The sequence below is a fragment of the Necator americanus genome, chromosome V (genome assembly GCF_031761385.1).
Source record: "Necator americanus strain Aroian chromosome V, whole genome shotgun sequence".
Classification (NCBI taxonomy): domain Eukaryota; kingdom Metazoa; phylum Nematoda; class Chromadorea; order Rhabditida; family Ancylostomatidae; genus Necator; species Necator americanus.
Window position 1 is genome coordinate 13050985 of NC_087375.1, and position 17483 is coordinate 13068467.

Genomic DNA, 17483 nt, shown 5'->3' on the forward strand with positions numbered 1-17483 from the left:
TTATTGATCTTTATTCTGGCTAGCGTTTCGATAAGATAAGATAGGATATGACTCAGCAAACACATTCAAAGACAACGTCAGAGAAGGAGGCCACTGCAGCGCTGATAAAGCCGTCATGTTAGCGGACCAGCGATTGTTTGAGTTGCGCCGCCAATAGTTATTAATAACGATGTCCCCTTGTGGGTTTTTTCAATTCTCTTCCTATGCTCACACAATCACCCTTTTAAAAATCTAACACCGAAGAAACGCAAGGGTTTGTGCGAGATACGTGACATTTGTTCTCAGGGTAAAATCAAATGATATTGCGTGAACTGGACGGGGCTGTAACAAAGCTCCACCATAAGAACGACAGTTTGTACCAACCTTTATCTGCCCATGAGTTTGGTAGGCACTATCGCCACCTGACTAGGATATGAGCGGAGACTGCAAAATCAGCGGAATTTTACGAACTATTATCACGAACCATAAATGTGATCGGCGCCTCTGTCCATTTCTTTGCGCCCTGATGAGAAGCTGCATGGCTGCAGCAGATCACTGTGTCTGGACTGGGAATATGAGCGTTATCTTCTTTGGAGTTTATCACGTTGTATACGTCTGCAAAATTTACGTAATCGCTAAGATTCGATTGAAAGCCGTGTTGCAATGCTCTTCATAGTCATTTATGTCATTCGCCTGTGTACTCGAACACATACTCGACCTTACTTTTCAGGTTTTTGAACAAGATTTCAGCGCAGTATCGGAGAGTAGTCAGGCAAGGTTTATATGAGGCTATAAACTCGCACATTACTAACACAACATGTTAAGTTCTCATGGAAATCTGCAGAAATATTCCGCTTAAATTTTTTAACTATGCAACAGACTTAAAAAAAACTGGCCTTAGTTATTGGTGAAGGACGATATTTTCAGTGATTGGACTCATCACGTTATATAATTTCGTCTTCTTCCAATTTTTGGATTTCCCGATCGATGTTATGCATCAGCCAATTTCCATTGCTGCGGAACAGCACTACCGTTTGCTGGCGAACGTTCACTTCACCACTCAAAAAATTTTGCTCTTAATAGATTTTTTTTACCTTCGAGGTGGCGCAAACATCTTTATGAACCAATCATTTCAAAAGAAAAAAAACTCTGAAAATTTCAACGCGTGCGTGTTGGTTTTGTACACTGATTTAGAACTCGCTTCCATTATCGACTCTTGTGAAAATTGAAGACTTTTGAAGGAACTGTAAGAGAAATACGGTCACCAAAAACCAATTTAATTCTTTCTGCTAGTGACTAATGTACAACACCACTAAACATTGAAGTAATTTTGGTAGGAGGATTCGGGTGGAGTATCGCCACATTATTTTGTTCGTGGCAAAATACTTTGTTGATAGAAATGTTTTGCTCAAGCAGACCTTGAATAACAGCTGGAGAATGATTTGGAAAGTAATCAAAAGTGCTTTTGATGTGACAGTAAGATGACTTCAATAGCAAAAAGTTACAATTGTACGAAAAAAAAACGCCATAGAGAGTCTGTCTGTGATTCGTAGGACTCGAGGATAGAGTTAAATGCTTAGTTACTTCCTTTTAATCACTTTGCAGACGTAAATAGCTCAATCTCTAAGGGTCAGGTATTCTGACCTATGATGAAAGAACTGAAAACTAACTTCTTTCTGATGAGAATATGACTGCTCTTCTGACAACGAGTCCTCAGAGCGCATCCATCAGGGGGATTTTTGATGAGAGTTATATGCACTGGGGTCGTGCATATCTCTATCAGAGGAGGATAAGAACACTTGCAGCACAAGAATGTTCCGGGAGTTTAACGTATGCAATGCTGAGAAATCCTGATCTGTTTTTGTTCAAATATTAATAGAAAGTGCAACGCAAAGCGAGCCAAGAAACTCTAGAAATCTAGCTAGAGCTTGCTTGATGCACGAGTCGACTGAGGTACCTCGTGGCAAATGAGGTGATTGAGCGGTAAATCTTGCTGAGGAAGAAACAAACGTCATTGGTGGTTTATACGTTCCATTCTAAGGTTTGGAGCGGTGAATATGGACGCACGAATTGGAAAACGAATTGTTTTAAAAGATAGATAGGCTAGATCCAGTATTAATTCAATGTTGATTTTAATAGCAGTGATGACGGCATTATTTTGATGTGAGATTGGTGGCACGACACTTCTTTCGCAATTCAACATCACGGATCAAATTTATTTCAAAAAGATGTGAGAAGGTAATAATAATTTTCAGAGAAGTGATCACCAAAAATATTCGTATATTTAGTCACTGTTGTGCACAACACCTCCACCTGCAAGCTGAGATGAGGCATAGCAGTCTCGTGGGAGGTTCAGGGTACCGGCACAGGGAGCTCCAAAGTTGTAATTCACTGCCTTCAGTATCATTTTTTTTTACGAGCAACACAAAATCATCAAGTAGAGAAGAGAAGAAAGAAAAGCTAAGTTAGTTATATGTAGTGATCTCTAAGTCCCCTGTTCTTGAAATCTGGGCATTGGGACGTGTGTTCATGTTTTCTTGTTTTGCCAACACAGTTTAGGTGGATCTTCATTATTGGCCTGACGTTTTGACAAACTCATCTTTATCAAAGACCTGAAAATGGTTCGAGGTCTTATCAATTACCAAAGACGTCTTGCCGTTCTTTTCACTTTTGAGTATGAATCGTGACCCTGTTTGTGAAATCAATACATCCACAGACCCCGACTACCAGTAAACTCCAATAAAAATACAAGCATTGATCGAACGGATGGAGTCACAGTAATTGGTGATCTCATGTTTCCGATTATTTCTATGAATTTCTTAAGCCTAGGAACCTCATTTTCGATAGCTCGGAACGTCAATGGGGTTTTCTATCGTAAAGTTGTAGGAGGTTTTTAAATACTTGGAGACCAACTTAGGATCAAGACCAAATACGAAAACACACCACGATCCACGACTTTAAGGCAGAAAGTTTCTTCCACCTGTCCCCTTCCCCCGTACTTGTTACAAAAAAACTGTACATGTTTGTGGAGCCGATGTAAAGTTTAGAATTGTGTCAGTGAGAGTGTTAGCTGCCTTCAACCAACATCGAAATCAGCGGCACAGAAACTTAAGTAGGCATTGATGGCAAGGGTTTCGAGAAGTCTGAGAGCTAATATCTAATGGAAACTCGGTGAACGAAAAGGGAGGAGAGTTTGTAGTTATGCCGCAAACATTAGATCGAGAAATAACAGATCGGTATTTAATGGATAATAGTATTTATCGCCGAGTTACAGAAAAAGAAGTTTACTGCACAACATAAACGTCTGAACCATGTTTTTATGAGCGTCAGTAAGGTTCCTGGGACTGACGAAAGATTCCTTAACAGGTTAAAAAAAACACCGAACTGCCCTGTTTTTTATAGCCTGATTAAAACGCATAAGCTTTGAAGGAACGATCTGCGATCAATGTCAGAGTTTCAAAAAGAGACTTATAAAATAAGGACAATAATAAGTGCATGAGGACCCTCAGCTCATATCTGTTGCCTTCTAAGTAGAATTGTGAATCAACTACTACCAAAAGTGTCCTCTCATCCATCAAGCAGTTCACTTTTTCTTGAACGTCTTAACAATACCAGATTCGAATAAAATTTTGTCATTAAGTCATTTGACGTGACGTCTTTCTACACAAATTCAAAATGAAAAGTCGTTACAAGCGTTATCTGAAATGCTACATAGATACGGCCGTATTAAAGAAGTTTTTGGTCTAAGCAAACTACACATAATGATCCTGATCAACGAATGCCTCCAATGCAACATTTTCAAAAGGTCAGGGAAATCTTCTCTCAAATAAGAGGACTTGCTATAGGTCAAAGGCTTGCTCCAGCTCTTGCCGTTTGCTTTATGAGCGGAATAGAACAACCAGTGATAGAACATCTTCCACAGCTGTACTGCTATTATATCGATGATTAGTTTATCATAACACTAACATAATCCTAAATAGACGAACGCTCTAGAATTGAACGAACGGATGCAGCACATAAAATTCATTCGAGAACAACCAAAAGGTGGTTGGCTGCCTTATTTAAATGAAGCTCAAATAAAACTATACAATTAAACTCAAATACAGCTACAAAATGGCATTGCAAGTGTGAAATGGTATCGCAAGGAAAGCTTGAAAAACATACAGATAAACGCAACCTCACCTCATTATATTGGCATGAAAAAGGCAATTATCCGAAATATGGTCAAAACAGCAACAGCAATGTGTACAGGGAATAGAGAACGAGAGGAATCACTGGAACTAGCCATAAGCATAGCTAATTCGAACGGTTACACGAGATTGAAATCTAACACCTAATCTCGAACTACGAACAAGACGGTGGTGAGGATCCCATGTGAAAACAGAATTCCTTTGTGCATCCCTTTCGTATCTGACTCCTTAACTGCTGCTATACATTGGATTCTTTTGCGAGCACAGTTGTAAGATGATGAACTAGTCCCGAACGACAGCATGAAGCGACAGTTAGTTCGCAATAGATTCTACGATGGGGTTTAGGCGTCAGAGTGTTGCGTTGTTTGTCCATTCTGTAAGGCTGGAGATTGCAATTGCATTCGAAAATCGGAGTTATCTACCAAATAGAATGTCTAACTTGCAACGCCATTTACATATATTGGAGAAACTGGAGGGATGTTGAACTTTCGCACCAAGGAATATTTAGCTGGTAAAACACGTGGAAGTTTGGAAACACCGTTAAGGCGCCACAAAAATGATATGCATGATGGAAATGAGTTTGAATTAAAATGTACGATATTAGGGCACGAAAAAGAAATATCTGCTGGGAAGCTATTGGAAGCATTCTCGATTTCCATCAGGAATGCACACACATTCTCTGAGCTATAAGATTCTTTCACATGCAGTTCCTAAACGTCATTCAGACATCAGTACTTAAGGATACTGCACTGTGCGTAGATCTCATTCGCCTTGGTGACAATCTATAAGTACGCGGTGGTCCAGCAGCCCAGCTGGTCGGTGAGAGTGGTCAGTCTGTTTTCCCTTCGGTGGTCTTGCGCGATGTACTCAGAACAATATCGAGACTTGGCAAGGAGAGAGCAGGAGCTGCAATAAACCACCTAAACCTCGTGGCATAACAGGAAAACACAAATTAGTTACTTGTTATGATTCGGAATCAGTGTTATATTTCTAGCACATATATCCAGGTCTAAATAGCACTGTGCTGTACTCTGAATTGCCCACGAGACTGCTATGTCTCATTTCGCCTTACAAGTGGAAGTATTGTGTGAATGCAGAAATGAGTACATGTACAAATACTTTTGGAAAGCTCTTCTCTTAGATTAAGTCGCATCAGTACCAACGCAGACTGTTCCATTCGCGCGGAGTTGATCCTCCGCGACTACCCCACACAGCGCTGGAAAACTCTTGATCATCTGCCTTAGAGTCATTACTTATTGTCATGCGATTTTCACATGTTTGCACCACTCACAGAAGCACCTGGAAGCAGCGATTTGAGACCAACGATCAGGATTCATTCTTCTAGAACGAATGAAGAATTCACCAAAACATTGGGAAAAAAGTATAACGAGAGGAGGAGATCATTTGGGAAAGTAGTTTGTACATGTGCAGGCGTTTCTTATAAAATAAAGTCGCAGAAATGATTCTCATTTTCAGCTTTTGAACACAGCAAAAAACTTGGCCGAAAAAATCGTTTGATCCATCGGTCCCCGTACTTCAACTTATGATCGAATAGATCCCTTGTCCAAATCACTTGTGGAGTGATGTTTTAGTGATTCCTTTTGAAGGAAAATAAACAAGATACCACAACGTGAGAAGAAAGTAGATAAGGAAAGGTGCAAATGTGAAAGAACAATATCAAGAAAAAATTTTAGTGGGTTCGCCCATGTTCTGGGAGTTTTTCCTTTCCCATTTCCATCGAGTGGAGGTGACGCTCTATGGCATGTGGGAGCATTCCATTATTTTTGCCAACTTTTTCGTCGTTTGACGTGGATCTTCGTGAATGAGCATGCTCTTGAGGTTCCCGTCTTCGAATCGCCTGAACCAATCTTTTGCCGTCTTAAGAGGCATCACTTCTTCGCCATACATTTTACAAATGTCTTTAGCACCTTTTTTGGCTTTGACACCTCGATTAAGTGCAAAAAGCAGAAGGCCGTAAAAACGCTCTTTTTTGTCGATTTGACACTCCATTTTAATGACCTAAAAAGAACAGAATGTAAATAAGCATATTAAATTAGACACATTATTTTGTGGAGAACATGCCTTTTTTAACGAATAGAATAAAACATTTGATTTTTTACGCAAAACTTGAAAAAAAGATCAGGACCTATAAACCAACTAAGTATATGTATAGTCGGTCAAAACGACATGAAGAACTGTGTAATTTTACGAGTAACTGTATTTACTTTTTTGTTGTTTTTTTTTTGTTTCTTCGCCTACTGTCCCTTCCTTACAAACAAAAAAAGGACATTAACATGAAAATAAATACATGTACAAAACTGTACAATAACTCAAGAACAACACAGATACAATATAGATCTATATAACAAAAGCAAATATAGAAAACTTAGGAAAAATACGAAAAAAAAGAAACACAAAAGACGAAAAAATCAGAAAAAAAAACCAAAAGGAATGAAAACACAAAAAAAAAATGCAGTGAGTAACCGTCCGGGTGATGTCACTTGGCAGAATTTGGCAAATTGTCCTGCAAACCGCTCGTGCAACTACACCGTGCTTCATGTCGTTTTGACCCGACTACAAATTTGTAAAGGAGAGCAAATGAAATTACACTGACACCAATCTAATTAATGTACTTTCAACGTTTTCAATGTCATGAAGTCTCTACGTACGCATCCGTTGAGGCAGTTGAAGTCGAACCAAAACCCAGGAAGTTGCCCAGAACCCAGGAAGTACCTGTATGGTGAGAGATGAAAGATGCCGCCTACTGTAACAACTGAATTATATGTTCTGTTCTCCATTCAGAGTTATCGATGATCATCAAGTTTTTCCCACATCACACTTCCTGCTGTCATTCAAAACATGCATTTCGGTTGTGTGATGTGATGTTTGAATGTAAAATTTTGGACCCGAAAGTCTTTGGTCTTTTTGAGTGTGTCACATCATATTGTTGACTGTAGACTGGAGTTGAGGGAGTAATTCGGATTAGAATTTTAATCTCCGCATCACAGAGCATGGTTTGTTCCATTAAAAAAGTCAATTTTTTTTTGCCATAAAAGGCTGAATTTGATTCATTTGTGTGTTCGTTGTTGCGCCGTAATCGTAAAGCTAGAGTTGTGAGAAAACGACTTTGAAGACAACTGAAATCTGGAAGGAACAAGTATGGTTAGGCTGTTTAGCATATATGTATGGTTGATATAAACATGGGAAAGTAGATATACATGAATTTGCATTCGAAATAAATTCTGAGCCAGTTTAAATATACCTAGTTTATTGCTCCAGATGTGGCTATTCTCAGATCAACCCTTTTTCTTGCCGTATCGTAATCTCCCCCCTCTCGTGGTTCAGAATCAGAGTTCAGGAAGAGATTCAATGTTCAGTACCTCATTGTAGAGGACGTACCACATAGTTCGCAAGTAACTTCAGTTTCAGTGAAACGTTCCATTTTCTACAATGAAGCATTGGAAACGCTCCTCTGCTGCCTAGAAATAAGCTTTCAAACGAGTTTGTGATCCTTGTTTATCAGGGGTAGAAATCTAATAGAGCATGTTTGCTATCTTTAGAGTAGTCTCATAAACAAACTAGTACATTTTTTCATTAGATACTTCTTCATCGTTTTCCTACAGTAACACTGGGAAGCATTGTAGGGTCAAAAGGGAATGAAGGACGGTGCAGTTGTGTAAGCTGTTGCGCTCGAAGCGGTGCAGTGAGGGCAGCGGTCAGAATCGAAAAGGGATCACCGCGAAATGCAGCGATGGGTAGTGTAAGGAAGGGTTTCACCCCGATTCTAGCAGCAACTGCACCGCTTCGAGCACAGCCGGTTGCGCGACTGCATCGTGCTTCTTGTCGTTTTCACCTCACTATAGGTGGGTGGTGGTTTGACGTTTGGGTGGTCGTATCTGTGCTTTTTATGAAAGACAAAATTAGTGATATCCCTTGTGAAATTATGCAGTTTTTTCAGTAATTACAACGCCGTTATTTATGTTTACCATCAAAAGGCAGCCAGCTGGTGGTATAGTTCCCTTTTTTTGCTGAAATATTTTAGTTTCGAATATTCCTCTTCAGCAAGACAGTCTTTGAATTTCCCTTTTGATCTTCGGAAATGACCTACACACTTTTCAAAATGAGGACAGGCCAGAAAATAGACGCATGATAAGAACGTGCATGAACATTTGCGGTCGTATCGCGGTCGCCCGCGCAGACATGATCGACTAGCCTGCGGGGAACCTTAGCCACTTCAGTTTTCAGATGAAATCTGTACTAATCGTGATGTTCGTGGCTCTTGCGGTGTCGGCTACGCGTGAGCCTCCCATGGATTGTCGTAAGTCAACAAACTATACGCGTTGCACATCGTATAGAGTTCATGTAGAGCAGTTCTAAAGACTTTTCTTGTGTAGAATTCCATCCATTTTCACAAATTACGGACTGGATATTTTGGGTCATCTTTCATTCCTTGCTGTAGATGAAGAATGAGATCAAAGATAGCGATCTACGAAACTGATCCTGGGATTTCTGTGACCAAGTTTAGAAACTAGGGTGTGAATTAAGAGCTCGAGCGTGCTCAATGTCCCCGTTCGTTTTGAAAAGCAAAGTGGGAAACGACGTTTGTTCCTACGATGTGTGTTAGAAGCGCTATCCTTGTGTCCGCGCCGCATCCACGAGCGAGTGGAGGAAAGTCAGTAAGGTCTTCTCATCATCCTATCCAAGTAAAATCAAGGAATAGGCTGCTGAGAAAAACGGACGTGTCGAAGGGAGAACGGCTTGGAGGAATTGAGCGCGACCATGCTCATTTTCGCAATCTACATTCAGAACCCTATATTTGTGCACAGAGACTCAAGCACCGTAGGTTTCGTGACATGCTGGCTTTAAAAATGCCATATTAGAATGTTTTACGGCCGTTTTTTCTGCTTGCTTTAGGAACCTTTACCTTTTAGGTGAATTTGTCATTAAAACGGGAACCAGATAATGCTTAGATTCATTGCAGCTGGTTTACATGTTTGCACCTTGTTTTGCGTGATGGGGAAACGATGTGTGCTCGTCGAGCCGATTGGGTATCCAGGTTGTCTTCAAGCACAATGCATCCCTCAAGGTAAGAAGCTTTGGAAGCGTGAAGTCATTTTATGTCAACCACCGTCCTTTTCATAATCCACCTATGTGAGCATTGAGCGTAAAAAAAATTGAAAAGCAGTAGTCAGTAATGACGACTACTTTTTTGTTTACTTTCCAAAAAAAAAAAGATCAGGAAAGCTTGCTGCTGCTGAGTTTCCCCCTCACATCCAGAGAAAAAATCTGTTCACCTGCTCTTCATTGGAACGTTTGACACATTCCCTATTTTCTACAATCTCCTATTTTCTAGGATCTGCGCCCATTCTTCCGCAACGTAAGTCCATACTCAACGATCTTGATTTTAGATCAATTATTTTAGACTGTCCTACCACGAAATTCTGTCCTTTCGGTGAACATTTGGTACTTAAAGAGACGAAATGCGACTGCCCGCCTTAGTGAGAGGTTTCTTTCCGATTTTTTTTCATCAAAATTCTAGTGAATTGTCGTGCATGTGAAGCAGCCCTTATTACTATTAACTCCACAGCTAACTTCATCAGCCCCTCTAAACTTTTGATTTATCTCTGCGTGTCGTTTGCTGTATGAACCGTAGGAAGAATACCATCAGTGACCGTCCCGTCACAAGTGTGGGAGATTACACGAGCTACTGTGGCGATGCTGATGAAAAGAAAGCAGACTGCGCTATATTTTTGAAAAACAGCTACAAGAACATGTGGAGCAATTTGGGTCGACGTGGTCAAGAAGCGTCTTCGTACGACTGTGCGTCTGCAGAGGACACAAACTCTAGGTCGTGATTGTCGCGTACCTACTCAGACTGCTGAAGAGAGCCTTAAGGACCCCCTGGAGGTTCTACCGAGGTTGAGACCAAGATACCCAGCCAACAGGTGATCATTTTCTGAATGGGCACGAGTGCGATACGAATGAGGCTTGAGAAACTATCCCATGTGCTAGACAACTGGGTACTATCCCGCAAATACACACCTCGGTCATCGTCTGAGTGATATGCGAAGAGACGGGCTTCGTCATCGCTTCCACGTTCAAGAGGAATAATCAGCTTACGTAGCAACAGTCAACTCACTCCTGAATAGCAGGGCAAGCGAAAGACGAGAACTCTGAAACTACACCACTGCGACGTTCTGAGGAGGATGATTCTTCAATCAGATATGAGGAAATCTAGAATGTTTGGAATGTCGCTTTCGACTGGCTCAGCGTCGAGTGCCTTTCAGCTTGAAGGTACGCTTCCGCAAGAGAGACCGACGAGCTCCTTTTCAACCGAGAATTGGCGTGGCTGTTCTGAAGGAAAAAGGATACAGCACTAAAATCCATTAAAAAGGGTGCCCATTGTGATGTTGGAGTACGGATCAGGAAGAAGCTTTACGATGCAGACTCCTTCACAAGTTGTATTCAAGATTCGGCAAAAGAAGCGTTTTCGCCTCTAGCGCCAAGGAGATTTACTTTTGTATCTGGGATAGAGATGCAGGGCAAGATCCATGCGAATAACAGTAGAACCTGAAGACGTCTGGCGACAGTTTAGTCGGCAGTTTAGTTTATCCACACCTAAGGAAAGAAAACTTCCTCCCATCGTCTTGGAAGGTTGTGGTGTTGTTGATGCATATAATATAAACATGTTTTGCTCCAGTACGGGCAGGTGTGGCGCAGCCGGTTAGAGCTCCGTTGTAGCCACACTTTCGAAGGTTCGAATCCGCCCTAGTGCTCACCAAGGCTTTCTTCCCTCCGGGATCGATTGGTACCAGACTTGTCTGGGAGGATGAAAACACTGACTTGATCATCGGCTGGCCCCCGCAAGTCATTGTATAGGCCAATACGCGTTTCAAAAACCTCAACGATTACTAATTCCAGTAGGGCGCTGACGCATCCGAAGTGGATTGATACGCTAGTGACTTTCTCCTTTTTTTATCCTTTGTTCCAGTTGTCCTCGCCCCACATGCGTTGGACTGTATATCAATCCTGGAGGACCAATGATACCTGCAGAAGGTTCGGGAAGTAAATGACTGCCTGTTCGGACGGCTGTATCCAGCACCATACAATATCAGTACATTATTTCAATGTATCATCAATGTAATAAAGTCATTTTGCAATGGTTTATTCTTGGCAACATTACTTGTACTCCACGTACACGTTTTTCTCACCATCTCCGTATGAACTTTGGAATGATTTCAAGAAACCTGTTTCTTCTCGTAAAGTTGTAAACAAAGCTTCATGAGTTCACTTTTGAGCGATTTTCGCTCGTTTGCTTGAATTCTATGTCTTTGGTATCTTGGACACAAGCTTGGATGTATCCGGTGTGTTTTCAGTAAGTGTAGATCAAGGATATGGAAAAAATGACTTAAATGTTTTAGGTACTCAGAAATGTGGGAAAGCCACTATCTCTGGTTGTTACTGCATAAGTGTATTACATTACATTAAAATTATTTGCACGTGGAATGTTTGGCAATCATTGGATTGAATGCAATACAACTCACCTTTGGAGAATACAATATAACTCATTCTTTTTTTTTTCTCTTCAGTGTTGTTGCTTAGGAAGACATGTTAGCTGTGATGGTGGATAATTCAGCACTCATGCTTTACAATTAATATTTATTCATTGATATTTGTAATTTTGAAAAAATTCGAGAAGAAATCTCTTCTCCTTAAGTAGCTTTAGTGGAAACTGATGAGTTGAATATGAGATGCTAAAGAAATGAAATAGATTTGACTTCTCAAAACAGGAAACCTAGTTAATAGTAAACCACTGCTAAAACCACTGTCATAGATAAATGTTGCAAGCTCCTTGTTCCATATAGGTTGGCAACGACCTGCAGTGAAGGCTAAGCTCGCTAAGGCAGGCCTGCTTAGTATGAGGAAAGTCCACTTGCCGTTCCAGCATACAGCTGTAGCATACATATTGCCTCACACACTGGCGTCAGACGTTGAGCGGTATAGCGACCGGGGAAGTGCAGTCAAATCTTAGGTTGCTCAGGACGTCTTTGATTCTGAACAAAGGCGACACATGAACGACTCGTCATGGAGACTGTCTCACTTTTCTCTTATCACGCGAAAACAGTGTCCACAGACGCTGACCTACCCACTCTTCTCGGAGCTGTATGGCGTATTAAATTCCACATGACTGCTCTGCAGGAGACCAAGAGCAAGAGGAGCGACGTACAACATGGTGACGAAACACTCGTCGTTCGTGGAGAGAGCGTTCCGTCGCGAAAATGTAGGTGGTGTTGGTTTGTTGCGCACCCATCTGACGTCTATCTTGCCGATTCTCGCGAGCTCCTGCCACGTGGTTTGGCCATTCTTTGTCTACAACCTCTGCGGCAAAACCCATCATCATCAGCTGCTACTAACCATCATCAGCAGCTGATGAAGTCGAATTGGACATGTAGTGTGAGAATCTGGAGGAAGTGATCTGAAACGAAAACTCCTTCTTCGAATTCGTTCTCGGTGACCCCAATGCAGTACTAGGAAACGCCACAGAGGAGGAACACATGAACTAAAGATTCGGACTTGAGGACCTGAAAACGGTGATGATCTCGCAGGGCTGTTGCCTGCCGCTCATTTCTTTCATGGGAATTCTCTTTAGTGAAGAAGGACAGTAGTCGGTGGACATGGGAGTCCTCCAGTGGCACCACCTACTGTGGAGATCGATCACATACTCACCACTGAGAGGTGGTGTCTACTTGACGTCTCGGTAGTATTATCCTTTTGTAACGGTTCACTGTCTCCTTCGGGGGAAAATTCGATTCTCTCACATGATGGGAAAGAACATCTACTATCTATAGACTATACATAAGGACGAAGGAGTGGAGAAGTAGTATATATCGACTGCACACTCGAAGACTCCTTGTAACATGGTAACTGACACACCGAGCAGGACCCAAACCCCAACTGCAACTTGCTGATTAGAAGATTGGGAACCTATGCTAAACGTGCCTCGAAGACATGCAGGACAAACTTGATCCAATTCTGAAAAGTACCACAAATTGGTGAGAAAGAAGGATTTGAGCGTTTGTACGAATGCACCGGTCAGCGGTTACTTGCAAGCACTAGTTGCAGAAAAGCTTTGCAGGAGTAGTAAAAGCGTAAGAAAATTTTGGAAGTAACACTAAGGAGGACAAATCTAAAAAAGTGCTGGACCTTTGCAAGTGTAGTATAGTAACAGCGAGGGTCAAGAGTGTAACTTGATTCTATCCCTGAGAATCGTAAGAAAGGGTGAGGGGTGCAAGATAATGAAATCGTGAATGTGCGGCGGGCACTAGTGAGCAGAGGATAGCATGATAACCAGAGCAAAACATGACGTAGTACTAAATAATTACATGCATTACAAAACAACCTTGGATAATATTGAATAATTACATACATTACATGACACTTTATCAAGTTCCAGGCGTACGACAGTAACATCGAAGCATCAACATTTCGTTTGGACAACGCACAATGTGTTGACAATATGACAATAAGACCCCGCGGGTTTGACACCTCGCTGAGTCAAACTTTCAAAAAAAAAAGAGTTAGAAACTAGAAACCTCTCTTAATGGATCAAGAATTTATCTATACATAGTTTTGAACAGTTTAAAAGTGAATTTTATCGAATTTAATGACCAAAAAAGCTGTGCACATTCTTAGGTCTGGATGATCGCGAACAACTTTGTGATTAGAAGACCTAGACAAATACCTTGAGAGCTTTTTATAGAGAAGAAGGCATGCCCTGGAAAATACATCGCTGTTTTTTGGGACCTTCTAGTTTTTTTTTGGATTTTAGATGGTACACAATTTAAATTTTTTTCGACTTTTGGATTTTTCCCATCTAAATTTCGGGAGAATCAGACGGCTCGAAATAATTCTGCTTATAAGTGTATTCCTAATCTTGATGGGAATATATGGATGATTAATTAAAGGCATCACCCCACGAATCTGAGGTGGTGCAGATTTCAGGTGGAGTATTCGTATACGGGATGGGAGACTACGGAGAATGAGATGATTCCGTCCATTTCTTGCTAATTGCCGTAAAAAACGGCCTGGAAGATGCGGCGCCGCGCAAGACTGGCGCGCTCCAATCGAACCTCTTGTACAAAATGGTGCGCCAAAACGAATGAAGCCGTATCTTCTGGGCCGTTTTTTACGGCAATTATTCAAAAAGGGGGGTGCGGCGAGTCCAACGGCGTCAGATTGGTGCACTGGCGCCAGATACCTATGGAAGGGGGTGCGACGGGTAGACCGGCGCCAGATACTTATGGAAGCGAGTGCGACGGGTCCACCGGCGCCGGATACGTACAGGAGGGGATGTGACGGGTCTACCGGCACCAGATACCTATGGAAGGGGGTGCGACGGCTCCACCGGCACCAGATACGTACAGAAGGGGATGTGACGGGTCCACCGGCGCCAGATACCCATGGAAGCGAGTGCGACGGGTCCACCGGCGCCAGATACGTACAGAAGGGGATGTGACGGGTAGACCGGCGCCAGATACTTATGGAAGCGAGTGCGACGGGTCCACCGGCGCCAGATACCCATGGAAGGGGGTGCGACGGCTCCACCGGCACCAGATTGGTGCGCCGGCGCCAGATACCTATGGAAGGATGTGTGACGGGTCCACCGGCGCCAGATACCCATGGAAGGGGATGTGACGGGTCTACCGGCACCAGATACCTATGGAAGGGGGTGCGACGGGTCCACCGGCGCCAGATACGTACAGAAGGGGATGTGACGGGTCCACCGGCGCCAGATACCCATGGAAGGGGGTGCGACGGCTCCACCGGCACCAGATTGGTGCGCCGGCGCCACATACCTATGGAAGGATGTGTGACGGGTCCACCGGCGCCAGATACCCATGGAAGGGGGTGCGACGGGTAGACCGGCGCCAGATACTTATGGAAGCGAGTGCGACGGGTCCACCGGCGCCAGATACGTACAGAAGGGGATGTGACGGGTCTACCGGCACCAGATACCTATGGAAGGGGGTGCGACGGCTCCACCGGCACCAGATTGGTGCGCCGGCGCCAGATACCTATGGAAGGATGTGTGACGGGTCCACCGGCGCCAGATACCCATGGAAGGGGGTGCGACGGGTAGACCGGCGCCAGATACTTATGGAAGCGAGTGCGACGGGTCCACCGGCGCCAGATACGTACAGAAGGGGATGTGACGGGTCTACCGGCACCAGATACCTATGGAAGGGGTGCGACGGCTCCACCGGCACCAGATTGGTGCGCCGGCGCCAGATACTTGTGGAAGCGAGTGCGACGGGTCCACCGGCGCCAGATACGTACAGAAGGGGATGTGACGGGTAGACCGGCGCCAGATACTTATGGAAGCGAGTGCGACGGGTCCACCGGCGCCAGATACCCATGGAAGGGGGTGCGACGGCTCCACCGGCACCAGATTGGTGCGCCGGCGCCAGATACCTATGGAAGGATGTGTGACGGGTCCACCGGCGCCAGATACCCATGGAAGGGGATGTGACGGGTCTACCGGCACCAGATACCTATGGAAGGGGGTGCGACGGGTCCACCGGCGCCAGATACGTACAGAAGGGGATGTGACGGGTCCACCGGCGCCAGATACCCATGGAAGGGGGTGCGACGGCTCCACCGGCACCAGATTGGTGCGCCGGCGCCACATACCTATGGAAGGATGTGTGACGGGTCCACCGGCGCCAGATACCCATGGAAGGGGGTGCGACGGGTAGACCGGCGCCAGATACTTATGGAAGCGAGTGCGACGGGTCCACCGGCGCCAGATACGTACAGAAGGGGATGTGACGGGTCTACCGGCACCAGATACCTATGGAAGGGGGTGCGACGGCTCCACCGGCACCAGATTGGTGCGCCGGCGCCAGATACCTATGGAAGGATGTGTGACGGGTCCACCGGCGCCAGATACCCATGGAAGGGGGTGCGACGGGTAGACCGGCGCCAGATACTTATGGAAGCGAGTGCGACGGGTCCACCGGCGCCAGATACGTACAGAAGGGGATGTGACGGGTCTACCGGCACCAGATACCTATGGAAGGGGGTGCGACGGCTCCACCGGCACCAGATTGGTGCGCCGGCGCCAGATACTTGTGGAAGCGAGTGCGACGGGTCCACCGGCGCCAGATACGTACAGAAGGGGATGTGACGGGTAGACCGGCGCCAGATACTTATGGAAGCGAGTGCGACGGGTCCACCGGCGCCAGATACCCATGGAAGGGGGTGCGACGGGTAGACCGGCGCCAGATACTTATGGAAGCGAGTGCGACGGGTCCACCGGCGCCAGATACGTACAGAAGGGGATGTGACGGGTCTACCGGCACCAGATACCTATGGAAGGGGGTGCGACGGCTCCACCGGCACCAGATTGGTGCGCCGGCGCCAGATACTTGTGGAAGCGAGTGCGACGGGTCCACCGGCGCCAGATACGTACAGAAGGGGATGTGACGGGTAGACCGGCGCCAGATACTTATGGAAGCGAGTGCGACGGGTCCACCGGCGCCAGATACGTACAGAAGGGGATGTGACGGGTCCACCGGCGCCAGATACCCATGGAAGGGGGTGCGACGGGTAGACCGGCGCCAGATACTTATGGAAGCGAGTGCGACGGGTCCACCGGCGCCAGATACCCATGGAAGGGGGTGCGACGGCTCGACCGGCATCAGATTGGTGCGCCGGCGCCAGATACCTATGGAAAGGGGTGCGACGGGTCCACCGGCTCCAGATACCTATAGAAGCGAGTGCGACGGGTACAATGGCGTCGGATTGGTGCAGCAACACCGGATAGCTTTGAAACGGGGTGTGGTGGGTCCCACGGCGTCGGATCTGTGCGCAATAACTTTGTGCAGATGTCGCGAAAGGTAAATTAGACGTGGCAACCGTTCCATATTCATGGCCACTGCACATGTAGCATTGCACCTCTATGAACCCTCCACCTATCTATTTCTTTGCACGTTTGCCTCAACTTGGTGCCATGCTTTCTTCAAAAAGTGGAAACACCCACACAAACGGCTGCTTAAATAGTACCCTACAGCTTACATCATCCGATGTGGAACTTATCTTTATCAGTACGATTATGCTGTTTTCGTCATTTTATTTTAAAAACATCATTCTTTGATAACCTTTGGGGAAAACAGGAAGAACACCCATACTTCGAGTAATGCTTTAGAATTGTATTTATATTATATAGAAACCGAAGGAGTGTTTGAAGCTAAATTTCGAATATTCTTAAAGTGTAGAGCTGATGCGTTAGAAAGAAGACTATGAAATTTTTTG

General features: G+C 44.6%; 1 protein-coding gene across 1 annotated transcript; it reads left to right on the forward strand.

Moving 5' to 3' along the window:
* Nucleotides 1–12254: 12254 nt before the first annotated feature.
* RB195_013723 (uncharacterized protein) lies at nt 12255–12644 on the forward strand (the record flags this gene model as incomplete). The annotated part of the gene is made up of 1 exon (XM_064203681.1): nt 12255–12644. One exon carries the CDS (start codon nt 12255–12257, stop codon nt 12642–12644), a length of 390 nt encoding a protein of 129 aa, XP_064059562.1.
* Nucleotides 12645–17483: the final 4839 nt, after the last annotated feature.